Source organism: Pelmatolapia mariae, linkage group LG16_19 (genome assembly GCF_036321145.2).
Source record: "Pelmatolapia mariae isolate MD_Pm_ZW linkage group LG16_19, Pm_UMD_F_2, whole genome shotgun sequence".
NCBI lineage: Eukaryota > Metazoa > Chordata > Actinopteri > Cichliformes > Cichlidae > Pelmatolapia > Pelmatolapia mariae.
Window position 1 is genome coordinate 51,044,825 of NC_086241.1, and position 27,962 is coordinate 51,072,786.

Consider the following 27,962-nt stretch of genomic DNA (forward strand, 5'->3'; position numbering starts at 1 on the left):
TACACAAATCCTGGAATGATTTCATGCACAGATGGAATAGTTTCTGAGTGATGCATCTCTACTCTGGAAAAAACACAAATTCACACAGAAACTCAAAACAGTGAACCGCTCAGTCTGTCCACTGTTAAATAAAGGGTTAAAATCACCTGAAGCCTGAAAATCTTCAGTATATCGGTTTTGAAATGAGATAAAGGTTGAAAATGGGTTAAAGGATAGAATTTCACTGCACTGAATTCCCGATAATAGAGTATGTGTGTTTTTTATTTGTGGCCCACACCCAGTAAGAAAAACTTGGCATCCGTCGCAGTGATTCTCCATGTAAATTGTTCCGCCAGGCATGTAGACGATGATGCAAGATTTCAGGTGGTGAAAGCAGCTCGATGATTCATGGTAACTGTGAAATATTAAAAAGTCTGTAGATTTCACAACACTGTTAGTATATTGTCCAACTGTTGGCAGAGTCTTTGAGAGCTTCCAGCACTTTCTCCAGACCTGCTTAGATAAGTGAATTCACGTTTTGTTTTTTGTTGTTTGTTTATTCTTATCCATAAAAATATAAGAAAAACACATAAGTCTTGAAAGTTAAACCCTGCAGTTCTGTGCAGTGCATCTAGTGGAGGGCCAGCAAACCAGCAGAGAATAAACAGGAAACCACACAGCGTCACCACTGTCGCCTTTGCTAGAAAAAGGAAGACACGAGAGAGAAAAAGTGATGCTTTTTTTTCAGGGGGTGACATTGAATTCATATATAAATGCAGTATTGTATACTGCATGATGTTGGAAATAAAAGCAAAAACTGTGAGAACAAAATGACAAAAAAGAAAAGAAAACCTTGTGTTGAGATGAATCTCTTTCTTCCGGAACTTGCACAGACACGAACAAGCCCAGCCCTCCAGGACAGTCTTCCTGTTAGTTTGAAGGAGGAAGTTTGGGTCTCGACATCTGTTTATCTCTTCAGTTGGGTGTCCTGTGGAAGATTCTGTCTCTAAATACTGCACATTAGCACCTTAATACTCGGAAATGCCTCAAAACGAAGCCTCCTATGCTTTCCGAGCACAGAACAAACCTTTTGAGCTAAGGAACCTGCTTGAACCTGCTATGGTGATGTGGTTTCAGTCCAGTTCTCCCCTCTGAGGGAAGCAACACCATGAAATGAAAACAAATTTTTATGAGTGATCACCTCAACCCTTTAACAAAACATATTGGAGTAGTTGTCCATGATGAAAATAGCTCCATCCGTGTGTCATGATGAGGGACTGGGTGCTTAGATGACTATGGCCTCCATAGCGACCCATCTCAACCCAAAGAAATAGCTATGGTGACGATTCTGCACCACTCTCCACCACCATCATTAAAACAAATGCAGGAAGATCTTTTGTTAAAATGATGGTGTTTTAGCTACTAAACTGCACTGAAAACTTTCCTGGTCCAACACAACTTGTTGTCTGTCTATACATTTGAGCCAGTGGTGTGTCACAAATCTCTTCCTGTTGCGGTTCAAACCCCTGTTAAGCCTCTGATCACTCATTATTTAGAAGAGCCTTATGTGGACTTTACAGCAGCCCACTAATCTACATTAAGCTTTCCCTAACAACGATGGTCGACATGTGCTATATAAAGCATAGGACACTGGATTAAGCAACTTTGCTTTTTGTTTATCCTTTGTTGTGCCTCTGTTTGGCAGCTTTCCCCAGGTAGTGTCTCAGTGAAGGAGAGATTTACGAGCTTTCCTTCAGCGTTCATTACTGAGACTTCCTGATAGCTGCCAGCAGTGTCTCTGCAATGACTGATTGAATAAGTGTTTGACCCTGCTGTCCTATGTGTTTGATTGGTAACCCCCAAAGCAGGGACCGATAATGGAAAAAAAGTCTCTCTGCACAGACGTCACATAAGTAATTCCCTATAGAAATCTATAAATCAATAGCTTCATTTTTGTCAGTAAATGAATAGATAATGGCCTCATATTCACTCTGACCTATAGTTAATATAAGAGCATGACTCATAAACTCTTAGAATTTACTTAAAGTGATTCAGACATCGGTTCAGAAAACTGCTTCCTATCAGATGGTGTCTTTTATAACAATGACAATGCAAGCTTCCTTTTGCATTTCAACACTTCTCTTTCAGAGCTGTGTTAATGCTGTTATCACACAGCAGGATTTCCTTAATGCATTCTTATATAAATGTCTTCATTTTGTTGCTCGCACTAAATGCATTACGAAAGGTTAATCTTGCATTGTTTGTTGGCACATTTTATGCTCAAGTGTACAACAAAAAAGGTGTGGCTAACACCACCTCTCAACTTCCCGATATCATAACGTTAATTACAGTGTGGAGATAAGTAAACAGGATCTCCAACAGCTAAGTGAATTTTAAAGTGAAAGGTCATTGTTGACTTTCATGTTGAATAGTAGCATTATGAGGCAAAATAAACCTATAAGCTCAGTTAGTGTTGCCAAAGCACATATTGCTTAGATTTACATCTAAAGGACGCAATAGGCATATAAAAAACACACACACACACACACACAATTAATCCTATGTAGACATGCATGGTTTACTTTGAACTAATTTCCTCTCCGTCTTTCTAGTTTCTAGGTCTAGTAATAAAGGATTTTTATCAGGATTTAACTTCAATTTCTACACTTTTCTCTCTTTTTTTGCCTTGTGTAATGAATAAAAATGTAACCCTCCCAGGTTTGTTTGATGAAATCAATATGAACCGTCAAGATAAAGTTCAATTCAGAGGCGTTGTGCCACACACCCTTCATCTAACAAGAAGTGACAGCAAAGGCTTTGTCTAACTATCGTGACCAGATGCAACTATCAACATGTGTTCACCTAGTAGCATTGTAAGGCAACACAGGAAAGAATAAACTAACCTGCAACTAACTTTTTCTGTGATTTAGAGGTTGAGAACAGAATCGTTAGTCTGCGAGTTCATGAGTTTAGTTTAGTTAGTTTTTGGTGTAATTTAAGTTACTTTCAGAGGTGATTTTCTGGTTTCAGTAGAGTTTTTATTTTTAAAAATATCTACCATTTTCATCCATCCATCCATTCGCTTCCGCTTATCCTTTCCAGGGTCGCGGGGGGTGCTGGAGCCTATCCCAGCTGTCATAGGGTGAGAGGCGGGGTACACCCTGGACAGGTCGCCAGTCTGTCGCAGGGCTAACACATAGAGACACAGACAACCATTCGCACTCACATTCATTTACAGATTCACACCTATGGGCAATTTAGATTGACCAATTAACCTATCCCCACTAACTGCATGTTTTTGGACTGTGGGAGGAACCTGACCATTTTCAAAGAACCCACGCAAACACGGGGAGAACATGCAAACTCCACACAGAAAGACCCCGGCCTGATGGTGGGATTGAACTCAGGACCTTTTTGCTGTGCAGCAACAGTGCTAACCACTGTGCCACCGTGCTGCCCTACCATTTTCATTATATGTGTTTTATTATTATTTATTATAATATGGATAGTATTTGTTAAACACAATCTTAGGAGTGAACCGTTGGTATAGAGGACTGTTCAAAAAGATGGATGCAGACACTCACTGTTATGGATCTCTCCTGACCTTCTCCATAAAAACTAATGATCATTTGAACCAAAAATGTTAATCTTCGATTCATCATTGCATACAACCTGTTACAACTGATGTAATTTGGCACATCTCAGCGTTTTCTCCCTATTTCTCTTCCTTAACAATGGCTTCTTGATAGCTACCCTTCCACTGAAACCATTTCTGATGAGGCTTCAGTGGACATTACGTGACTCAACTGAGGAGTCAGATAATCCTCTGTAGGTCCTGTGTCAGGTCTTTGCTGAACTTTTCCTATTTCTTAAGGACATGGCTTTCAGATATTGTTGCTATGATATACCAAGTTTTCAGCAAATAGTTCTTTGGAAATCACCGCTTTGGTGCCCATCAAACTGTGTTATATTTGGCATTTTTAACAGATGAATCTTTAAAAATAACTAAAAAACATGTTTTTGTTACAGGCTGATAGTAACAAAACAATATAAAAATTTGAAATTTGAAGACAATTTGAAAATGGTCAAGTATAAGAATTGGATTGTCAGTGAGTAAAAAAGCAGCCAATGTCCAAGGAAAACCTTGGAAAGACCTTCACAAAGCCTGGAGAGCTATTGCTCAAGACCAGATTAAAATTTACAAGAAAGTCTGTCTCCTTGGAAACAAAATATAAAGACATGAGGGATGACTCAAGGCTTTTACACTATACTGTGCTACAAAAGGATTATAACACATTGTGGAGGTAACTAACAAGCCATAAAATAAAAAATACAGACTTAGTAAATATATTTGTATTTTATTGGTACATACAGTGTTGTAGCAATGTGAAAAGACTAAAGTGAAAGACATTTGGTGTGCATTATTATGTTGTCATAATTAGCTTTTCTAAGTACATAATATTACTTTAGTTATTTTTCAGTCCAGTTATTTACAGTTAACCAAAACGTTTTGTCATACATAGTTTCCTCCCTTTTGCTTTTCTTTTACTGTCATTTTTCATTTCCAAAGTAAAACTGAATCACAGATTTCGAGAATTATTGTAAAATGAAGTCCACAGGGTGAAGGAGGAGAAGTCCGATTGGACAGAAATATCCAGAGCAGTGGAGGAAATTTACCAAGCCCGCCTCCAGGACCAAAGAAATCCTCATCTGCCCTTGAACTTTTTAACATCTAAAGTCTAATAACATTTCAGAATTTTTCCTGGCTAAGACTCAAAGGGCGACACGACAGTAAACTTACTATCAACGCACAATAAAGCAGTGATTCTGATCTTTTTGTTTGTTTGTTTGAATAAAGAAACTCGAATATTATAAAACAAAAAAATGTTACAACACTGATGATTTTTGTTAATGTCAGTCCTTCGTTGGGTGCTAAAAAGCCTGTAATGAATTGTAACTGCATATAAAAATACTGTTGCATAATAATATTATTGTTTAGGCTTAAATACAGTGCTGTGACACTATTTGTGGTATAACTCACTATGACTGTTTACGAACAGCTTTTGTAAAGAACTCTACATTTAACACCATTTAAAACAGTGCTTTTTTATTTTATTACATGTGTTTATTTACCTCAGAGTGCTATTTAGCTATTAACAGACGCTGTGTGTCTCGCTGTTGTAGGCTCTTCTTGAAAATTACAGCAATCTGTCGTTTGTCGGTGGGACGCTCGGATTTCCTGTGCGCGTCCTCGATGAAAAAAGAAAAAAGAAAAAAGAAGCGTGTGACTGCGCGTCCCCGGAACGGAGGAGGAGTGGACACCTCTACTCTGAAGCAACATTGTCTCGGCAATTGAACGTCTCTCCAGCGTGGCAATATTTCTGAAGGAAAGTCGACGGAGGATCTGCTTTCAGCGGTCGAGAGTTTGATTTGTTAAACTTAATCCACAAAGATAGGACTCTTATGCAATCCACTTAAGGATTTACGGACGGATATCGGTAGAAAATCGTGGGATTTTGGTTCATTTCTTGACGGGCCCGAACACAGCTCTATACCGATAGAGAGACTCCACACAGGTCTTTTCGTCCTGAAATGGACACAGGAACTGTACCCGAAAAGAAAAGGTAAGAGCAGTGCCGGCTAATGCTACGCATGTGCCCAGTTTTTAAGCATAACTGGAAAATATGTGTCTCTATTTAGCGTTTGGTTATTGTGAGACCTGCGACACTGTGGCCTTTTTTTCAAGGTTAGAGGCTAGTTTGCTGTGTTTCGTCAAAATGTGTCGGCTTGCGGCGCTGTTAGCAAGCGGCTAACGCAGCTAGCCTACAAATGTAGGTCAACTTAATAAAAACTTTGTCAAAAATGTCGAGTTAACAGGTAAACAGTATCAACTGGTCACTACCCTTTACATCAATCTAGACTTTTATTTTTACTTGGATTAAATCTGCGTTAAATAAGTGCTACGTAGCCAGCAACGTTTTTGTTTGTGACCATTGCTAAGACTTCCTGCTTCCAACATGAGCGTTATTTACATTTATTTTGAGTGTGACACTTTGCTTATTATATAGCTTATTAATAGTGTATCACTGGTGGTGTACTGTTTGGACTTTAGGTGCCAACCTTGACACCTCAGTGAAAGGCTGCCAGCGCTCATGTGATCAGTGTGGTGTGCGGTTTCTGCTGAAACGTTGAGGCAATTTTTTTTGGAGGGGAGCAGGCCTTGGTTTGAGATTTCTGCGTATGAATTTGTGCTTAACTATAAAACCAGAAGTAGGCATAATTATCTTGTTTTGGAAAGCCTTGTAGAATATACTGTATCCCCTTAATACTGAGCAATATCAATTGCACAAAATCCAACCCCCCCCCACCAGAGTGATCAACTTTAATAATCATCAGAGTGCCATAATATCATGTTAGTGGCTAGTAACTTTTATTTTTACAGAAGCTCAATTGATAACAAGGCTTCATTTGGAGGTCTGTGTGCTAGAACAAGAGAAAGCTGATAAACCATTTTTGACATAAATAAGTTGAGTTGTATCTTAAAAAATAACTAATTCATCAATGGTTAGGTAAAACAAACAAACCAAAAAAAAACAACAAAAACAAATAAGTATGGCTATGACAGGTTATCAGAGCCCAAAGGTGTGTGATGGAAAAAGAGGATTCTCCAGGCCCCAAACGGGCCTTTCTGGTTGAGAAGCACATTATTAAACTGTCTATGTCACCTTACAGTGCATACAAAAACAAAAAATCAGTCAAACAAAAAAGCCAATAACACCTAATATTTAAGGTTGGTATTATTTATAAGTAAACCTTACTTAAAAGTGATTAACATATTTCTATCACAGGTCTGGTGGCCAGAACCTTTTATTATTAAATGTAGCAAATCCTTAACATTTAGCCACTGTAACCATTACTTTCCCACAACAAATAAAATATGTACGATTGTAATACAACTCAACTGCACAGGGATTATTTGTAATCCAGCCAGACAGTCTGCATCGACTGCAATATGTAGCAGATTTTCATGAGTTTTACTGATGTGCTTGAGTGAAAAAGTGGTTATTAGTATTGACTGTAGAAGAGGATAACTTGCCTCCACTCTGCAGCAAGCGGATTACTCATCCAGGCCTTTCTATCATTCTTGGATGTTCTAAAATAGGCAGACAGGTGATGAGATTATGCTTCTGTGTATAAAGCTTAGATTAGACTACAAAACAAACAGAGGATAAAAGATGGTTATAATGGTAACAGCAGTCACGAGACCAAAAAATAGTCTGATGAACAGAGTGAATCCTGAGATTAAAAACACCAAAAAAGGTGGTCATAAGATGGTGAAAGTCATGAAAGTGAAAACAACCTGCAGATTGGCTGATGGCAAAATAGTAAGAATAGCACTGTTTTCAGAAAAGCTTGCCATGTGTGTATATGCAGACAGTTGTCTGTAAGGAAAACTTATGTGTAATGATGCAAAATATATTATGATGCAAAATATGGTGGGTGGATCTCTAAAAATGTTTGGTGAAACAATTGTGTCAGAACAACATTTTTGAAACATTGGCAACTCAACATGGGTGCAAACTGGTTTCATGGAACATCCTAAAAAGCGCACCAGGCTGTTGTTGAGATCTTATCATGACTGTTGTGTGTGTCTGTTACCTCCATAGTTACATGAGGAAGGTAACTGTGACACTGGTCACCCTGTAGATATTTTTAACAAATGAATACTCCATTTCCAGGCAGTTACCATATTTTAATGTAGATTGCATTCAGGGGCTTTGCTTATTGTCACCTAATTTGGAGTTTAGGTGAAAGGTCGACATGTAGATTAAAATGTGTTGAAAAAAAATTCCAGTGTGCAAGTCTGGTTTGATGCAGATCTGGCTGGTGTCTGTGAGGTGCCTTTGTAGTATTACTTCTGTCTCATCTCTTAATCACTAGGGCTTGACGTCAATAGGAGTGGCCGTGTGTGTGTGTGTGTGTGTGTGTGTGTGTGTGTGTGTGTGTGTGTGTGTGTGTGTGTGTGTAGCAATTCGCTAGCTTGTAATTTCCTGGTTCCCTTGAGGGATTCAAGTAGCAGGCTAGTCTGAACTTGAAAGAGAAATTGGGTTACTTGATAATATGAAGCATAGGGGGTGTGTTTGTTTTTGTTTTTTATGGATTTTTTTGTTTTTGTTTTTCCAGATAAGTTAAAAAGGTGTTCTGAAGGCTCACATTTATCCAACATTTGAATAAACATTCACTTTAGGCCTTCAAAGCTTTAATTGTGATGACTGATTTTCTTAAAGCAAAAAAAAGCACTTTACAGAAAAGTAGTGGAAAGGCCCTGCTGAGGTTGTGTTGTGAACTGTTGTATAAACAATGAAACTTGGTCCATATTATATTCCACTTTTATATTTTGGAAACTTTAGGTCACAAATATCTTTATGGTTTGCTGTAAAGTAATTGTACTTTTGTAGTGTGAAGGGCAACAATGTCGCACATGAACAAACGGTAAACTTAGTCATCTTTGCCATGTGAGAAGGAGCATATAAGCTAAATCGTGATAATTCCACATTAAACAATTCAACAAAGCTGTAAGAGCCCACTAGATTTATGAAGGGCCCATTTTTTTAAACTTATCATTTCATGTTGTGATTCCAAGTTGTTTTTTTCCCCTTTGATCACGTTTTAAAATCAAAGCATGGTCAGTGAAGACACAGGAAGCCAGAGGAAGTTCCGTTGGTTTGAGGTTGATTTGTAACGTCCACTTCTGGTGAGTCAGTCAGACTAGAACACCCAGAAGTCCTGCTGAGTGGCTCTTGTTATCAAAGCTGCAGTTGAGTCAGTGGGTGTTCATGGAATAAATGTAATCAGCTGTAGTAGTAGTTAGCTTGTTGTGTGCTCCACAAATGGAGGTGATTTGAGTTAACTATGGCTTGTTGAAATTATTTTAACTTAAGGCGAAATTGCTCTTCTTCTTTTTTTTTTTTCTTTCTTTTTTATTTGTAAAAGAAAGAACTCCTGCCAACTAAGAACAGGAAACTGAGGCTAAAGTTCACATGGGCTCATAAAAATTGGACAATAGAATTTGGTGTAAGCAGTATGAAAGCATGGATCCATCCTGCATTGTAGCACCAGTTCATGCTGCTGCTGTAATAATGCGGGTGACATTTTCTTGACACACTTTATACCCCTTAGTGGCTTCCCTGAGCATTGTTTAAACACCAAAGCTTACCCGAGTATTGTTCTTGACCCTGTCCATCCCTTTATAACCACAGTGTATCTATCTTCTGGTGACTGCACCTTGCAGGATAATGCGCTATTTGGCAGAGCTCAAGTCATGTCAACCTGTACCCACTGTACTCTGATGACCTCCGCAGTTCCGAGATCTCAGTCCAGTAGAGCACCTCTGGGATGTGGTGGATTGGGAGGATTTGCATGATAGGCAGCAAACAAATTTGCAGCATCTTGTTGAATCTGTGCCACAAAGAATTAAAGCAGTTTTTAAAGCAAAAAGGGGTCCAACCCAGTACAAGCAAGGTGTGCCCAATAAAGTATCTGAGTGTGTATTATTAAAGTCACCACAAATGTTCATTCAGTTTAATGTTTGTTTGTTTGTTTGTTTTATTCACATGGCTCTTTATTGGACAGAATTTCACTTTTCTAATCCACTGCTGTGTGCAAAATATTTAAAACCCAATACGATGTGCTAAAATGTCACACTAAACACACAGGAGTTTGTGTATGTTTGCTATTTACAAAAATATTACGTCATGTAGCTATTATGCAAGTGATTAATTTGACTTTTAAAGGAGTTATTTTGAGCCCTGTTCTGAATTTCTCCCTACATTGGGCAGTGTTGTTTCTCCAGAGCTGGTTATATAATAGTTTGGTGTCACACTGAACAGGACGGAGTGTTTGTCTTCTTTATTTTTAAAAAAAAAAAAAAAAAAATGGGACAGCCTCTAGTAACAAGTTTCATAGGAAACTCTGCTAGCGTTGTTCACACTGAATTTTATTGTGGAGTGTTTTGTTTTTCTATTAATCTCTACTCCACTTGGCTACGAGCCAAATACATTTTGTTTATGTAATAGCGCTCATTCACAAACAAGTCTAAAGTGAGCAATACTACAAAATGTGACTGCTGTAGGGCAAGTAGAGGGCAGCTGGGCAGACATGACCATGTGCTTTAATCCTGTTGCATAATGATGGCCTCTCTGGTGGCCTTTGTTTTAACATCAAGTGAACTGGGTGTTCCTAGGGAAAGATAAAAGCTGATTTCAAGCTTGGAAATTGGTGGAGGCGGTTATGAAATAGTAGCGGTTTTAGATTTTCGTAATTTAGCGTCACAACTGAATTAGAAAAGCACAAAAGTGAAGGTGGTGTTTGACTATTGTCCAAATGGGAAACTTTAGAAACTCTCTGCTGTTGTTTATGACCTATAAATTTACTACTTCTCTACTGTATCCTTATCAGTGGTGCTTTTAAAGGTTTCATAAGAGGTACACAGTACTGTTCTGTTCAGTGAAGCCTTAGGTAAATGAGATAAATAACCTTTGTAATGGCTCTTTATTCAGTAGGGTTGTATTCTGGTGCAGTATTACTTGTCGGCTTGATTTGGGCAGGATTTGCATGAGGACCTGATACAACTACAAAAGAAAATGCGTATGGCAGGCTAATGGTTCAGTCATGATGAGCTGCTCAGCAAGAGAAGTTTCTCAGTGTGTGTCCTGTGTATAAAGCCATGTTAACCATTTGTGATCATTTAGTTTGTAACGATAAATTGACCTAATTAATTGAGTAGGCTGGAGGTGATTGTGTTATACATACAGACAGAACTGCTTTTATTATGACCAGATATCCTGGCTGTGTCCAACAGAGTTTACAGAGGGTGTTGTAAATATTTGTCCATAGTATTGACAATAGTAACGGTGAATCTGCATGCATGTATGGGTGTAACTGCTGCTTGGCTTGAAATCTGTTTATAGTACATATAAGCAATCTTCAAGAGGTTTCCTCTTGGTTAATACACAACCAAAAGTCTCAGTTTGTCACTTGATATTGTTTTAGTTTTATTCAAAGTATTTTGATGATAATGTGCGTTAGTTTTAGTCTCGTCTAATCTTTTTCCTCATTTCTATTTTGATTGTTTTGCTGCTGTAGCTGTTTTTGTCAACATTTATGATGGTCCAGCATAGCGAGCTTTACACCTCGCTATGCTGGTGTATAGCGAGGTAAATGAAAAATGCTCAGTGTCAAATGTCCCTCTGCTTTGCAGTGATGCAACAGATGGAGTCTCCTCAGTAAATATAGTTAGCCTTATCTTGTCCCAACTCTGGCTGTTTTAACAGAACCGCTCTCTCTTTCTTTGCTTGTCCACTCTGCTCAGTTTGCATTAGCATAACCGTGGCTACCTGCGCACTTCATTTGGAAGATGATTAACTTGCTCACTAAAGTCCTGAATGTGTTCTGGGTTTTGGCTTGAGTTGGAAATTGAGTTCGGATTTCTTGGTTGGCAAGAAAGAAAGAAACTGAGAAAAAGTAAAAAACCTATCCTAGCATTTGCTTTTAAATCCAGGCAGCTGCATAATTGCTCATAGTTTATCCTACCAAGCTTCATCTTGGTAGTTTCACTGATCCTGCACGTAGCTGGGTGAGACTTTTAATTATAATAGTATTATTATAGATAATCAAACAGCTTTTTTCTGCTTGTGCAGTTACTCCCTTTTTATAAAAGTCCTCTTGCAGGCTGTAGCAGATTTATTCCACCTTGAGCCAAGATGAGTAAGAGAGACTTTGATTATCAAAATCTAGTAAAAGTTTTTTTTCTTTTTTGAAAGATTTTGGTTTCAAGAACTTTGACAAACAACAAATGCATGAGGTTTCAGAAACCTTAAATATTTGTGTCATCAATATTAGCCAAAATTATCTGTATTGTGACATTTGTCATACTCAATCAGCCCTACTTTATCATATACTTTTTCAATTGCTACAGTTAAAAAGGGGCGACAAGTGGAAAAATAATACAAGGAAGTGTGTTACTAAGGTTATGTTATGTTTTTGCACTGATTTAGTCAATTCTCAGAAACTCTGGATGAAACCATTCTTCCAGAAGATATTCCCTTATTTGGTGTTTGGGTGAAGAAGATGGAGCCCTCTCTTACAAGTCGGTCCCAAATCTCCCATAAGTGTTTAATTTGTTACTGTGACCACAGCATATGACTCACATCATTTCCATAGTCATCAAACCACTCAGTGACCTTCATGTCCTGTGCATGTGGGTATTGTATCCTGAACTTACTCCAGGATAGAAATGTTTTATCAGATGATGAAGGTATGTGTTGACATTCCCCCAACATTAAAGAGGTGCTGGCTTCCTCACTGTAGAATTCAAGATTCTCCAGTTTATATCTACATGCATGGTTTGACGGGTGAGGAGTGGAGTAAGAAGGAAAGAGAGCGTGTACATGTGTGGATTGGCTGTTATCCAGTATGGTTTTGCTCTTTCTCTCTCTCTTTTTTCCCTGGGTTGAAAAGTGGTCACTGCATTCATGTTTAGATTTTCGTTTGCGCAGCTTTGTTGGGAGATGCCTCACATGTTTACAGACTGCTTTTCTTGCTCTCAGCACCATGTTTGTGACTTCCTGGGGGACAAATGCTTTGCCTAGACTTGTGCAAATCTTTCTGCCCCAAAGGACTAATTACGTTGCGCAGGAGTTTGCACATATTATATAGTTGATGGAAAAAATGCATCCTGACACCCTGCCAGGTGATTTGATATACAGTAGGCTAATTTTAGTTAGCCGGCCCCTTTTCTTGTTGGAGAGCCTCAAATAACAGCATGGCCTTGGTCAGCGCTGCAAGTGCGTAACAGATCAATTTCAATTAGGTGTGTGTTTCATAGCCAAGGGCTTTTGAGCGTCCATCCATTCCATCCATGACATTTCCTTGTCGTGCTGGTCCAGTGTCATCTAAATGCATTTGGGTTGAAGTAGAGCAGTGTGGTTGACAATTAGGATGATGATTTTCCAGTGTATTTATGTTTGTGGTCATAAAAGAATCTGTATTGCACAACAGTGCAAATAAAACACCAAATCAGTTCCTTGTTGAATGTTTCTCTGTCCAGCTAATATAAAAACAAGAACATGATTTTTTTTTTTTTTTAATAGTAGCTTTTGCTATTTTTATCACTTTAAAGATTTTAGGTGTTTTAAAGTACCGTCAGCTCCTGTGATGTTTTTTCTTTACAGTCCTCTGAGAGTCCATTAGGCAGACCTTCGATCACTGCCTGGATTAAATGTAAGATCGAAACTGGAGTTACGGTCAGCAGAAGCAGTCATGAGCCACTAACATAAATGAAAGAAACTGTGATCATTTGTTAGTCCTGGTAGGTGAAGGTCACTCGCAGTGTGTCACTGTGTTAGTGTGCTTGTGTGTTTACCCTGTGTTGGTGCAGGTATTGTCATCTCTCGTCCCCATAGATCGGTTGAACCAGGCTTGTAAACATCATGATGATTGATGTTGCACTGTAGCTTGGCCGTGCACCAAGAGACAGGAGAATCTATGACTATCCTCCCAGCCAATCACTTTGAGTGGGAGGACTCAGTTTCTTTTGGTCAACAGCCAATAAGATGCTTGCAGATAGCCATGCATGTAAATGAGTCTGACGGGGGGTCTAGACGGTGGCTTGGCCGTGAGGTTGCTTGTTGCGGACTCCAGCTGCCGCAGCATTCTCTAGACACTGTAGACTGTAGAAAGGAGGGATGTCAGGTCTAGCAGTGTGCATAACAAACCCGGTATGTGTCCGAGCTGTGGCTGATCCACTACCTTTGTCCAGCAGAGCGAGCTCAGAGCGCAGGAAGGAGAAATCAAGGGATGCAGCACGATGTCGGCGTGGGAAGGAGTCAGAGGTGTTTTACGAGCTGGCCCAGCAGCTGCCCCTGCCCCACAGTGTCAGCTCCAGCCTGGACAAGGCCTCAATCATGAGACTCACCATCAGTTACCTGCGCATGAGAAAACTGCTTTCCACTGGTCAGTATCTGTATATATCTGTATGCTATTCCACCTAATAATGAGCAGTTCAGCTTGGTGCACAGTTGTTTCTTTACACTCTTCTGATTATTGAATTGTGGAGCCATTGTTGTTTATGTCATGTAGCCCCATAAGGTTTCAGTTACAGGTCCGTAGTGTAAATTTGAATTGTTTATAATAAGCTCTGCTAACAAAGTGTTGTGATATAATAATAGGATATTTCCAAGTCATTTGCCTGATCTCCTTTTCCTTTGCTTTTTCCCCCTGCCTACCTCTACCTCGTATTCTCCCTCCTCGCCTCCTTCTGTTTTCTCCTCTAGATGAGCCAACAACAGAGGAAGATGCAGAGCTTGATATGCAGCTAAACAGCTCCTACCTAAAAGCTCTGGAGGGCTTTCTCATGGTGCTGTCCGAGGATGGAGATATGATCTATCTCTCCGAGAATGTCAGCAAGTGCCTCGGGCTTGCACAGGTTGGTTTGATTTGACCTGCTGTGTCAGAAGGGAGAAGCACAGAGCAAAAGATTGATCGCAGGAGACAAAAGTGCAAAATTCAGGGCGAAGAAGTTGTTGCGTTGACTGTATAATATCGTACAGTATTTTCTACAGTTAATTTTGTGCAAATACAGATCTGAATTGTGTGTCTTTGGAATTAAAGTGATTTGAAATTTGGTTCTTTCTAGAAAAAGGTTAGATCCTGTATTTGTTAACTGTTACTAAGCATTTTTGTCTCTCTCTGTGTACCCTGCAGTTTGACTTGACTGGACACAGTGTGTTTGACTTCACACATCCCTGTGACCAAGAGGAGCTGAGGGAGATGCTCATCCACAGAACAGGTGAATAGTGTCTCTTTATGAAACCTACAACACAGAGGAAGGGAGAAATAAACGAGCGCAGCACTGTGTCAGGTCAACCAATTAGCAGGAAGTGCAGTTCAGTCTTAGCTGACAAATCCATACCAAGAAGCTGTGAGAACAAGCGATCATTTCCCCTGTCTAGTCCTGAGGTCAGCACGATCAATGAGGTCAGAGTTGTGCGTATGTGAACCTCAGCGATCTTTGCAGTTTACGCTGCCACATTTCTTGTTTTACAACAAAATTTTAAGTGTTTCATGTCATCTTATAGTTTTGTGATTGTAGTGTATCACAAATTGTGCTTACACCTGTGGTTCATGACATTGGTGTGACTGGTAATTTGTTAACAGTAGGTCTAATTGGAACCCACACGTAGTTCTGTTCTGCTTTGCTTTAGACTCACTGCACACTGATGTTATCTGCACTAACGGCTGGTAGCGCTGCAGCAAACCACTTTTGCACCCTGATGTCTCCTGTATGCAAATTGGCAGTTGCCCAACACTGAAATATGAAGATTTAAAATAGAGGGAGTAATAAAAGGAAGTGGTCACCATTGAAACAGCATGTAAGAAGCAGCTCCCCCTTTTTGTAACTGTGGCTCCATTATTCCTGCTTCTGTGATTTCAGGCTCCAAGAAATCCAAGGAGCCAAATACAGAGCGTAGCTTCTTTCTGCGGATGAAGTGCACCCTCACGAGCAGGGGCCGCACTGTCAACGTCAAATCTGCTACATGGAAGGTAGGCTGTGGTGGGAACACACTCGCAGACATGCCATCAGAAGCATTAATGTAATAAGCGATAATGTATTTATTTGTGTTGCCGTTTCCAATGTGTGTTGTTTATCTCGGTTTGTCAATGCCACGGCTGCTGGCGGAGTCAATCATATTTCACAGAACATTTTAATAAAGCCTGGCCTCCTTTGAGGCTTTAGAACATGTCATATTCCATGACAGCTGGACCACTGTGCTGTTGGCAATAATAAAGCCACGTGATGACAGCTATTGTGGGCTAAAGAGCAGGGAGGAGTGATGAAAACAAGACTAGTAAGCAGCTGTCCACGTGATGTCATTTTTGTAGGTGCTGATGACTGAGGGAGAATAAAGTCAGCGTAGCTTATGATCAATGTGTTTGAAAACTAGTTTGCATCCATAAAAGTGAATGATGCAAACTACATTGAGTTATGGCAGACAATGTTACTGTGTGAAGGAAATGAACATACTTAAATTTGCAGTGCTTCTCATTAACAGATTATGTCAAAGGACTGAAAGTAAAAAAAATATGTTGTGGTCACACAAAATACAAAAGTACATCCCATAATCATCACACAACTGTAGTACAATAAACTGTAGGCTAAAGTGCTGAATGATTCATTTTTATGAATATACTCATATTTTCTAGTTGAAGTCACTTCAGGTGATCTTTATGGTCTGCTTGTAACCTTCGGGGTCTTTGAATGACAACTGTTGTCCTCCTGCAGGTGCTTCACTGCACAGGTCACGTGCGCGTTTATGACAGCCCGGCCGAAGAGGGCACCAACGGGCAAAAGGAGCCACCTGTGCCCTACCTGGTTTTGATCTGCGATCCCATCCCACACCCCTCCAACATTGAGGTCCCTCTGGACACTAAGACCTTCCTCAGCCGCCACACGATGGACATGAAGTTCACGTATTGTGATGAGAGGTTAGTTTGCCAGTGGGAGAAAGTCTTATATGCTTAAGATACAGGGATCAAATCTAAATCAGCTTCTTAAACCTATGTTCTCGCTATTGGCGCTCATCAGCATCCCTCTATCTATTGTAGTGTAGTGACACAGAGCCATCTAGTGCTCAGTGTAGGTACTACAGAATTCAATCTAAATAAATTGTTTGTTTCTCTAGGATCACTGATCTCATGGGTTATGATCCAGAGGATCTGTTGGATCGTTCTGTGTATGAGTACTACCATGCTCTGGATTCAGACCACCTTACCAAGACCCACCACAACTGTAAGCATAAACAAAAATGTTAAACATAATTGGATTTAAAAGTCTAAAAGAGATGTTAGCTGTTTAATTTTGCCTAACTTATTTTTTTTTCTAATCTCTCCTCTTTTTTTTTTTCTTTTTTTTTCCTGATGTTTTTAGTGTTTGCAAAGGGCCAAGTCTGCACAGGCCAGTACCGAATGTTGGCTAAGAAAGGAGGCTTCGTGTGGGTGGAAACACAGGCCACTGTCATTTACAACAACAAGAACTCCCAGCCACAGTGTGTTGTCTGTGTCAACTTCGTGCTCAGGTACACTGAAGTCTCACTGAAGTCATTTTTTCAGAGTAAACACTGTAATCCTAACCCTTACCCTTAGGTTATTTTTTCATCTTTTTACTTGAGATACACTGGTAGTAATTTTACAGCAGCATAATTCCATCGTGTCCTTCCTCTGTTGTAGTGGCATCCAGGAGGAGAAACTGATCTTGTCAGTGAAGCAGACTGCAGATGTGAAGCCGGTAAAGGAGGAACAGCAGGAGGAAGACCAGCTTGTAGTTGAGATCAGCCAGGTCGAGCTCTCTCCAGTCGAGCCAAAGAAGGCTGAACTGGAGAAGGAGGAGGAAGTGCAGAAGGAGGAGAAGGTGGTGAAAGGCCCAAAGATGAACGTACTCAAAATCCTTACTGATTCGGCAGTCACCCAGCTGCCGATTAACCTGTATGACCACCTAAAGGGAGAGCCTGAAGCCCTCACCATGCTGGCACCAGCTGCCGGAGACACGATCGTCTCCCTGGACTTCAGCTGCCCCGGTTAGTGCCCGACTAAACACACTTAAACTTCTTTAAACAGCATAACTTGGTTTATTTCTTGCTAAATGAAACGATTCTGACCTTTGTCTACCCTCAGGTACAGAATCAGATATCCATCTTCTGAAGGATGTCCCTCTCTACAACGATGTAATGCTTCCCTCCACAGATGACAAGCTGGTTCTGCCTCTTTCCCCTCTGCCACCCAGTGAGCCTCTGAATGTTTCCAGCACAAACTCTGAGGATTCAAAGTCTGAGAGCTATGCTCCAGCCCAGTCTACTACCACAACCAGCCACAGGCCCCCAGCGGTAAAACTGACTTACTATTTTGTTGTCAACATTAGACATTGACAGTTAATATTTTTAACCACTCAGTAATATCTATTGGAAAAAAATGACCTTTGACTTCTCTTCTTTTTAGCCCGGCAGTCCACTGGACTTCTGCTTCCCCATGGATTCAGAGATGAACTCGGACTTCAAGCTAGACTTGGTTGAGAAGCTGTTTGCTATTGATACAGAGCCCAAAACACCCTTCAACACACAGGTAGTAAATCTAGAAAAAGCGTCACTTTTTACTTTTTTTTTTTTTTTTTTTAAATTAAGTTAGTCATGAATCACATAAACCAGAGTTTTCTGTATTCTTATCCATTTTACTTTTTGTTTCCTCATAAGGAAATGGAGGACTTTGATCTGGAGATGTTAGCTCCATACATTCCCATGGATGATGATTTCCAGCTACTCAGCCTGCCCCCAGGAGAGCCTTTGTCTTGTGGATCAGTCAAGTCCCTCGAGAGTACTCCAATCCACAGCTATCCCAGCTCCCCCTTCAGTGCGCCAGGCAGTCGCACAGCTTCCCCAGCACCACCTGTGGAGCCTGTAGATGCTCCTCATCCTCCCACCATCTTGGCAAATGGGTAACATCTCTTAAACTTTTTTATTTTTTTGGCCAAATTACATTTTTATGACCTTTTTTAGAGGATAGCTAAGGCCTACTTTTTGTGTGCTGCAGAGCCCCACATTTGGAGAAAGAGGTGCCGCTGAGGACCCTCGCAGTTCAGAATGCACAGCGCAAAAGAAAAATTAGTGACCTAAAAGAGATCATAGAACAGGTTAGTCCTCAGCATATACACATAGTCGGTATAATCTGACTTCTGGAAGTGGGACCGTCATTATTTATTTATTTATTTTTTCAGGGAACTTCACTCCAGCAGCAGGTTGAGAAGGGCAAAAAGCTGAAGCCTTCAGGGACTGGTACAACCAGGACCATCGTTCTGCTGTCTTCAGGTGAATAAACTAGTTCTTTTTTGTAAGTAGTGTTAACTGTGTTACTTGAAATTGAACATCAGAGATTCAACTGGATTTTTTCCGATCTTAGATTTGGCGAGTCGCCTGCTTGGCAGCACTTCAGAGGCCACCACTTCCTCCTTCGGCCTGCCGCTCCTCACCCGCGACGACTGCGAGGTGAACGCACCCTTACAGGGTCGTCAGTACTTACTGCAGGGAGAGGAGCTGCTTCGTGCTTTGGACCACATCAACTGAGTCAATATTTAGCCTGCTCACTGCTGGACTAGACTGGACACTACAATTTGTTCCTCACATTGTCAACCCAACCCCCAACGCCCCCCTCCAAAACACAAACACACACACGTTTCCAAGACCTCCCACCCCCACTGCCCCTTATTTATGTATCTGTATGAGTTTATTATAGTTTGGCTGCTGTTTGTGCACATCTTGTGATATTTGCAGCATTCCACCGTGACAAACACCATAGCAGCAATTGGGTTTAAGTGCGAGCGATTCAGGCATCGTCCATGATGTCCAGCTGTCCTTTCTTGGTTAGTTTTTTCTTCTTTCCCTCTCTTCCTGGGAGTTTCTCAGCACACGGCGCCTTGACGGATGACCCATTCCCAGCTGGTCACCACAGAATCTGGCGCCACTGCCAGCAGTGTATTGTAAGCTTCAGTCGCACAATTTATATTTTCTTAAAAAGAAAAAATATTACCAGCAATATATATTAAGCCTTTTTAAAGTAGTTTTAATGGGGTTTGAACAATTGTATTTTTCCTCCCATACTTGTATGTTGTAGTACTCGTACCTAATAAGATGTCTTTAGTCCAGAAGTATGAATATATTGTTTAAAATATTGTTTAATAAATGTTATCTCAATTTATTAGCTATCAGTCTTTGAGGTTAATACATGAAATTGTGTAGCAGTCCAGTACATGTCACTTTATTACTTTACTGTAAGTGTGTGTTACTGTACATATACCAGGGAAATTTTATTTTGCTCATTATGGCTTCAGAGTGCTCAATGAAATCCGAATAACCTCCTCACGTTTACTTCTCATGCAGGATTGGCATTTTAAACATTCATGAATTGAATTCATGTCTTTTTTTCCTTTTTGGTCCTTGCTGTGTGTGACATACTCAAAGCAGTTTAAATCAGTGCGACTTCATATGTTACTCTCATCATCATCATCATAGCGGCAACATTTGTGACTTCTGTGCTCATGTAATGGTAGTCAGTTTAATACCATTCATCCTTGCCATAGTGTTGGGTCTCTCTTGCTTCCTTTTGCTGTCCTAACAACATTAAATGGCTTTAATAAAGTGCACCCTCTCAGGCTCCGTGAGCTTTTATTTTACAAATAATGCATTTTGAACACAAATCATTACAAGAGACACAAGTTTGGCTACTCTGAGCAATAAGTAAGAAAGTAGAGGTAGAATTCACTGAGAACCCCTCCATGAATAAACAGTGAGCATGACATGGTTTTTACCATTTAATGAAAAATGGCACCATGAAGACTGCACCAGTGTAGTTTTAAACAGGTAACACTTACTGTGGCTAAAATGCCTACACATTCACTGTAAGCTGACACCTCTCCAAATGTTAGTGAAATACTGGAGAATATAAGAAAACTTTTACATAAAATCCAATTTATTAAACAGCAAACATTTTCTTTTGAACACAGTTACTGTAAGCATTCACAGTTTTCTAGTATACACAAGCTAACATCTCATTCTGGCCAGCGGCTGACATGAAATAATGCGGTTTGCATTAATCTATATACTCGGGAGTAATGTGAAGGTGGAGTAACTCTTGTCCTCGCTGCACCTGCATAGTGATTTTGTCACTGCTGCGGACGGCCTGGTAGATCTCCTCTGAGGTGTTCACCTTGGCCCCGTTTATCTCCAGCACAATGTCTCCGGCTTGCATGCCAGCTCTGAAACAAGTCAGACGACAATTATATACCAACAAAAAATGTTAAATATTTTGTCTGCTTTATCTACAATCTCTAAGTGTCAAATTACAGGAGATGTTTCCTTCGAAAGTTTGATAGAGACCATTTTGAAGTGATCGTTAAAATAAATTTACTTGCCTGTATATTAGAAATAGTGTTGCATGAGGTTAATGTAAATGTAAGAGCTGGTCAACTTGTATAAAAATAAACAACACAAAAATAAATGGTTCAACAATATAGAAATTCCTACACAAAACAGACCAGAAGTTGAATTTTTTTTTTAAATTCTGCAAATGCTCAAAAAACAAGTGTGACACAGAATATCTTCAGAAGTGACAAACTAGCAGTAAAGAACAAATGGCAAACATATCTACAGCTTTAAAAACAAAAAACCTCTACACATATGAATCATGCGCACACACAACTTTGCCTTTTCTTCACACAGATGAATCCTGATGTCTCAGTGCAAGCCTTCGCACGTTCTGGTTTCTGTCACTTCTGCAGTTTTCCGTCACATTATTGTGTCTCCCAAAAAACTTCCATTGTGTTTGTGAGATTTTTTTGTGCACATTTATTCTGTTTTATTCAACTTCCATTTTGTGTTTTTCATTCATTTCCTGGTGCTTTCTAAAGTTGCTGTGCATTTGAACTCTCAGGGCCATTGTAAATACCCCGTAATACAGCAATAATGACTAAAGTAAGTGTACACAATGTCACTAAAAGTCTGTACAAACATCTCACATATGCCTGCGTCTTAATTACAACCACAAACACAAGTATTAGATTAAAGCAACCTCAATATAAGTTGCTGAACTGGAGGAAAGAAGCAGCATCCTTTATCCTTTATGCTTACCTGTAAGCTGGAGAGCCCATGATTACCCTGTGAATCAGGACACCGTGAGTCACATCCGGAAAAGATGAGTCTCTCAACCTCAGCTCAGCAATGATCCTAAAGGAACACACGGAAAACACCTTGTTTTAGATCAAACACTGCGCACTGCTGCTCTAACGGGGCATCGCTCACTACACTTACCTCTGCGTCAGCGTCAGCATCATAACACCAATGTACCGCTGCTTCGTCTCATCCTTATGAAACCAAGTGCCTGGGAGAGGTGAGAAAAGATGTGTGAACTTCATGAAAGACTGCAGGTTTTCTAACATATTTTTTTATAACACCATGAGGTAGAAAGCCACATAAAAAGGTGTGATGCATTGCTTTTGATTCTTGATAGTTTTCTTACTTTTTCTTTTGGCTGCTTTCTCCAGAAAAAGCCTCACATGATCAGATGGAATTGCAAAGGAGATGCCAGCGGTAACCTTCATGGTGTTTATACCAATGACTTCACCATCCTAATAAAAGGAGAAATAAGGCACTGATATGCGGAACTATGAGATCAGATCCAACAGGGTGTGTGCTTTGACTGTCAAAGTCCATTTAGTCAACAGACACCTGGCGCATCATCAACTGAGATGACTTGGCCATTTAAATTGTTCGGGCTAATCACATCAACCCCACACTCTTAACAGACTGTTGACACAAGCAAAGAAATCATCCTTCAGTGGGAAGAAAGAGCAAGTGAAGCCATTTTAATGATGTGCAAATACGAATAAATGTGTCTGAAAATATGATTACTCCTTCATCAATTACAGTAAAGAACAAATGGCAAACATATCTACAGCTTTAAAAACAAAAAACCTCTACACATATGAATCATGCGCACACACAACTTTGCCTTTTCTTCACACAGATGAATCCTGATGTCTCAGTGCAAGCCTTCGCACGTTCTGGTTTCTGTCACTTCTGCAGTTTTCCGTCACATTATTGTGTCTCCCAAAAAACTTCCATTGTGTTTGTGAGATTTTTTTGTGCACATTTATTCTGTTTTATTCAACTTCCATTTTGTGTTTTTCATTCATTTCCTGGTGCTTTCTAAAGTTGCTGTGCATTTGAACTCTCAGGGCCATTGTAAATACCCCGTAATACAGCAATAATGACTAAAGTAAGTGTACACAATGTCACTAAAAGTCTGTACAAACATCTCACATATGCCTGCGTCTTAATTACAACCACAAACACAAGTATTAGATTAAAGCAACCTCAATATAAGTTGCTGAACTGGAGGAAAGAAGCAGCATCCTTTATCCTTTATGCTTACCTGTAAGCTGGAGAGCCCATGATTACCCTGTGAATCAGGACACCGTGAGTCACATCCGGAAAAGATGAGTCTCTCAACCTCAGCTCAGCAATGATCCTAAAGGAACACACGGAAAACACCTTGTTTTAGATCAAACACTGCGCACTGCTGCTCTAACGGGGCATCGCTCACTACACTTACCTCTGCGTCAGCGTCAGCATCATAACACCAATGTACCGCTGCTTCGTCTCATCCTTATGAAACCAAGTGCCTGGGAGAGGTGAGAAAAGATGTGTGAACTTCATGAAAGACTGCAGGTTTTCTAACATATTTTTTTATAACACCATGAGGTAGAAAGCCACATAAAAAGGTGTGATGCATTGCTTTTGATTCTTGATAGTTTTCTTACTTTTTCTTTTGGCTGCTTTCTCCAGAAAAAGCCTCACATGATCAGATGGAATTGCAAAGGAGATGCCAGCGGTAACCTTCATGGTGTTTATACCAATGACTTCACCATCCTAATAAAAGGAGAAATAAGGCACTGATATGCGGAACTATGAGATCAGATCCAACAGGGTGTGTGCTTTGACTGTCAAAGTCCATTTAGTCAACAGACACCTGGCGCATCATCAACTGAGATGACTTGGCCATTTAAATTGTTCGGGCTAATCACATCAACCCCACACTCTTAACAGACTGTTGACACAAGCAAAGAAATCATCCTTCAGTGGGAAGAAAGAGCAAGTGAAGCCATTTTAATGATGCGCAAATACGAATAAATGTGTCTGAAAATATGATTACTCCTTCATCAATTACAGTAAAGAACAAATGCAACACATTTGAACAAATGAGGCAAAAAGACTGCATTGTTCCTATGTGAACAGTATGACAAGTAAATGGAGTTTCAGGTTTATGATTATATCATACAAAACGCCAGGATGGCTGAAGATCAGCAGAATTTTTCTGGGTCAAGGGAGAGCATTTTAAAGGGAATACTGACCAACAAATATGCATCTTTAAGGTTTTTAAAGGCCGCTTGTGTTATTATATTAGACAGTACATGTTAGTTTCATGTTTGTTGCGAAACATCTGAAAAAATAAATCTTTTCTTATTGTATCTCAGTGAAGGTCACGCACACAGTATAAATTAGCCGATCACCATTACAAATAAATAAAATCCTTTACAGCTTGTGTCGCTCTACAGCAGATTATTCCTTGTTATTATGTTTTAGTACTTCTCATTTTCATTACATTAACACCATGTATTAGTTCCATTTATATGACTAAAAGTGTTTATTTATAGACTTGCTCTTATAACCAACAAATGAGAGCCACTGTAAAGTGAAGTATAGCATGTATAAAGCTCTGCTGAAGTAGCTCTGGAAGGAAAAATGGTCTGGAATTGTAAATGTTGACTAGGTTGGATCTAGGTCTGAGGCATTTGGCCAAAGGATTTACTTCTTTCACCAGTGTTTAATGGGTGTGCTCAGTAAACACTTAAAGTATTATCATGGTTTTAGTTTCTGTGGTGTTAGCCCAATCAGCATGTGTTTGTATATACCTGTGGCTGAAATCAAGGCACATTTTATGCCTACTTACTGGAGAGCACTTTAATTCCAGCACTGCATGCTGTGTGACTTAAAATAAACACTTCAATAGACTAGAATACATCAATCGGAAACAGGCTGCAAGGCAACGGTTTTGCCACTGTATTGCATCACAAAGAGAGAGAGAGAGAGAGAGAGAGAGAGAGAGTGTAAGTGTGTGAGAGTGAGACACACAAACAGGACTTGTGACTCACCAGATTAATGAGGGGACCTCCAGAATTTCCAAACTGAAAAACAATTAGTCAAATGTGGCATTTAGAAACACGACAGGAGACGCCTGAGTCACTGAAAATACACTATCAACATATTCCAGTTTAAATATATTCTATTCAAGTACTCACATCAATGGTTGCATCGGTCTGTATGTACTCCATGTTGGAGTTGGACAGGCCCAGCTCCTTACTGCCTCTCTGCACTGAGCTGACAATCCCCGATGTGATTGTATTTCGTAACGAAAACGGGCTTCCCATGGCAACAACAAACTCTCCCTGTCGGACGTCAGACGACTGGCCGAGTGTGAGAGTGGGTAACGGGTTCTGCATGTCAGGGGAGAGAAAGAGCATCTGAAATAAAGCTCTTTATTTCTCTGTCTGTGGTGAAAGCACACATGCTAGTCTAGCTCCTTTCACTGAGACTGGCCCATATTTTCTTGCTCACCCTCGCAGAGATTTTGATGGTGGCGATGTCCGCCACAGGGTCGACATCCTGCACGCTGGCACTGTACGTCTCTCCATTGGTGAGCTTCACACGGACACCTCGCTTGTTGGCTACAACGTGGGCATTAGTGACGATGAGACCATCGCTGCTGATGATAAAACCGGAGCCGTTTGACACTGGGACCTCTCGCCCTGAGAACGGGTGTCTGTAAAGTAAATGCAGCTTATGTTACTGAACCTGGTTCATCAGGGTTAGTTTATCATGGCAGGAGATACAGTATTGTGCAAAAGTCTTGAGCCACCCCTCATTTCTTTATATGTGTCTAGGAAAATGGAATATAAGTTCCTTGTTGAATATAAGTTCCCTGAAACCTGCAAACATAGAGTAACGGTATATGAGGCAAAAACAGTGTTTGTACAGTTCTAATTAGTTTTAAAGTCAATATTTGGTGTGATCACCTTCATTCATCAACACACTCTTGTAATTTTTTTTGTAGTTTTCAGTAATAGTCTTTCTATTTTTCTATCCACATATGTTTGATTTTGTTTGACATCATTGTGATACTGAAAAAAATAATAATAATAAAAAATAGAACTGTCACCAATCAAAAGATGGATTGGTAGATACTAACAGAAATGTAGCATCAAGATCTGACGTTACTTTTCTGTTTGCGATTCCATAAATTTTGACATCCCCAACATCACAGGCTGAAATGCAGTGCACTGTGTTTTAAAGATGCATCTCTCAGGTCTTGTGTCAGGTCTTTGCTGGATTTTGTCTTCTTTTGACTTTCATTTAGACAGACTGTTAGACAGGCTTGTCACTTCTTTAAAAAAAAAAAAAAAAAAAAAGGAAACGTCTTCCACTTGTCCAGGTTCCTCAATTTTTTGAAGGACGCACTGCTGAGATGTGTCATGTTTTCAGCTAATAGCTTTTTGGAATCATCTTGATTCAAAAATACTACTTCATGCTTTTCAAACTGTTATCTTTGGCATTTTGTATAGATTCAGTTAAAGAAAAAACAAACAAACTATGTGTTTTTTTGACAAGCTGCAGTAACAAAGTACCTAAAAACACAATTCAAAAACTGGTTCTCAGGCAAGTTGTCCATTATTCCTCCAATGAGTTAAGTGCCTTTTTTTAATGTCACTTCAGCTTCATCGGTCAGCATTAAGTAGCTTAACAAACAATTTAAAAAAAAAAAACTCTTCAGGAAAAAGGTCAGGTAAAAGGACTGGACTGAAAATAGGTAAAAGCAGATCTCCTTTATGAGAACTGTTGCTCAAGTTAAACACACACAGTAAAAGGTTATTGTGACACAAACAGTAAAGGTGGGGATTGACTGTCAGGACTTTACCTGATTCCACTTACTGATAAAAAACAAGACTATCCACTGTTAAAGTATATCAGCAGCTGATGATGTTTTTTGAAAATAAAATCACAAATGCTTTGGGTCCTTTTCTGTTACATCTGTAATAAACAAAACAAACAAACAAACAAAAAAAGCCCCTTTTCTCGTGTTTTCTGGTACATGTCCGGGCAAGTAAGATCAGCTTCTGGGACTGAGTGCTTACCTCCAGTGTGTGCTCTCACAGCTGTCTGAAATCTTGATTTAGGAACATAACCGAATAAGTCACACACAGACACAGAAAAATAACTCACTGACATTTATCAATGGCACCTCTCTAGTTAACTCACCTGCCCACGATTTCAATGTACACCACAGCTGGAGTGGATTTTTCCACCACATCTGCAATGAAGTTGTACTTAAATCGGGGACTGTCTGGTTTGAAGGGAGAAGCGCACTGAGCCGATGGGAGGATGTGCTGGAGAAATCCCCGGGATATTGCCAATTCTTTGTCCCCCTTTTGGTCTTTTTCAGTATCCAGAAGCACCGCACCACAGAGCCCCAAACCCACCGACACAGAGGTGAGCAAAGAGGAGCTTCTGTTGCTGTCCTGACCGTTTCTTCTTCTTCTCTCCCCAGCTTGAGCTCTCCTGTCCAGGCTTGTGTGTCCTCCTGCAGCCTCGTGGTTACATATCACAGCAGAGGAGACACGACTGACTGTCCTCTCAGCTAACGAGTTAAGTTTTTGGGTCTGACACCAACTTTGAGTCCTTAATGCTGAAAGAAAGCCCCTATTGACAGCCGCTGCTGCCATGTTGCATCACTTTACTCACTCAACGTCGGTTTGAAGGCAGCCAAAAAGCACTTTATATCCCAATGTTTGCAGCAGTCTGTTATTCACGCGCCTTCATTTAAAGTGTACCGTTATCTAGCCCAGTTAGAATAACGGAAATACAAAAAAAAATAAATAAATTCTCCACCTATTAATTTTTAGCACAACACACTCAACACGGTAATGTCACTTTAAGATTGCGCCTGCGTGGTAAGGCACCTTCTTCTTCGGGGCTGGTTTTTCCTCCCTGGACTTTTGTGGGTTCTGTACTCATTACTGCCCTCTGCAGGGGAGAAAATGCAGGGGTTAAAAAAATCACCGAACTGTCTGTGAGTTACAACAGAAACGGTCAGGTTTTGCGTATTTTTGCATGTATATGCATGTTATCAAGATAGTAAAGTTTATTTATTAAACGCGTTTTACAGAAAAACCGTCACAAAGCGCTGTACAATAAAAAGAGTACAATAAATAAGACCTGTGCATACTAGTTGCGTTATAGTATTCTCCTTAAGTACAAGTACCAATGGAA

At 40.0% G+C, this 27,962-nt stretch overlaps 2 protein-coding genes across 3 annotated transcripts; one reads left to right on the plus strand and one right to left on the minus strand.

The window, feature by feature from the left end:
• The first annotated feature begins 5,264 nt into the window (after nucleotides 1-5,264).
• On the plus strand, nucleotides 5,265-20,224 carry hif1aa (hypoxia inducible factor 1 subunit alpha a). 2 transcript variants are annotated; one of them, XM_063497093.1, is made up of 15 exons: nucleotides 5,265-5,603; nucleotides 13,799-13,992; nucleotides 14,313-14,464; nucleotides 14,743-14,827; nucleotides 15,473-15,582; nucleotides 16,322-16,524; nucleotides 16,722-16,828; nucleotides 16,967-17,114; nucleotides 17,266-17,612; nucleotides 17,710-17,918; nucleotides 18,031-18,153; nucleotides 18,282-18,523; nucleotides 18,619-18,718; nucleotides 18,803-18,893; nucleotides 18,985-20,224. In XM_063497093.1, the coding sequence occupies exons 1-15, from the start codon at nucleotides 5,572-5,574 to the stop codon at nucleotides 19,146-19,148; spliced, it is 2,307 nt and encodes a 768-aa protein (XP_063353163.1). In that variant the 5' UTR covers nucleotides 5,265-5,571; the 3' UTR covers nucleotides 19,149-20,224. The 2 variants fall into 2 exon arrangements, with proteins under 2 accessions (XP_063353163.1, XP_063353164.1); XM_063497094.1 differs by having other exon boundaries at nucleotides 5,266-5,603; nucleotides 13,802-13,992.
• LOC134644247 (serine protease HTRA2, mitochondrial-like) lies at nucleotides 19,631-27,954 on the minus strand. Its single transcript, XM_063497095.1, is given in 12 exon segments — nucleotides 19,631-20,836; nucleotides 21,708-21,803; nucleotides 21,888-21,957; nucleotides 22,096-22,198; nucleotides 22,201-22,204; nucleotides 23,011-23,106; nucleotides 23,191-23,260; nucleotides 23,399-23,507; nucleotides 24,791-24,823; nucleotides 24,938-25,132; nucleotides 25,254-25,458; nucleotides 26,952-27,954. Coding segments are annotated over 12 exon segments (1,611 nt in total). The 5' UTR covers nucleotides 27,416-27,954; the 3' UTR covers nucleotides 19,631-20,670.
• Nucleotides 27,955-27,962: the final 8 nt, after the last annotated feature.

What these genes read in the sequence shown, in the direction of transcription:
- hif1aa (XM_063497093.1), top strand. Translation starts at nt 5,572, where the DNA reads ATGGACACAGGAACTGTACCCGAAAAGAAAAG. An exon ending in GATGCTCATCCACAGAACAG is followed by an intron (nt 14,828 to 15,472) that starts GTGAATAGTGTC and finishes CTGTGATTTCAG; the next exon opens with GCTCCAAGAAATCCAAGGAG. An exon ending in TAAAAGAGATCATAGAACAG is followed by an intron (nt 18,719 to 18,802) that starts GTTAGTCCTCAG and finishes TTATTTTTTCAG; the next exon opens with GGAACTTCACTCCAGCAGCA.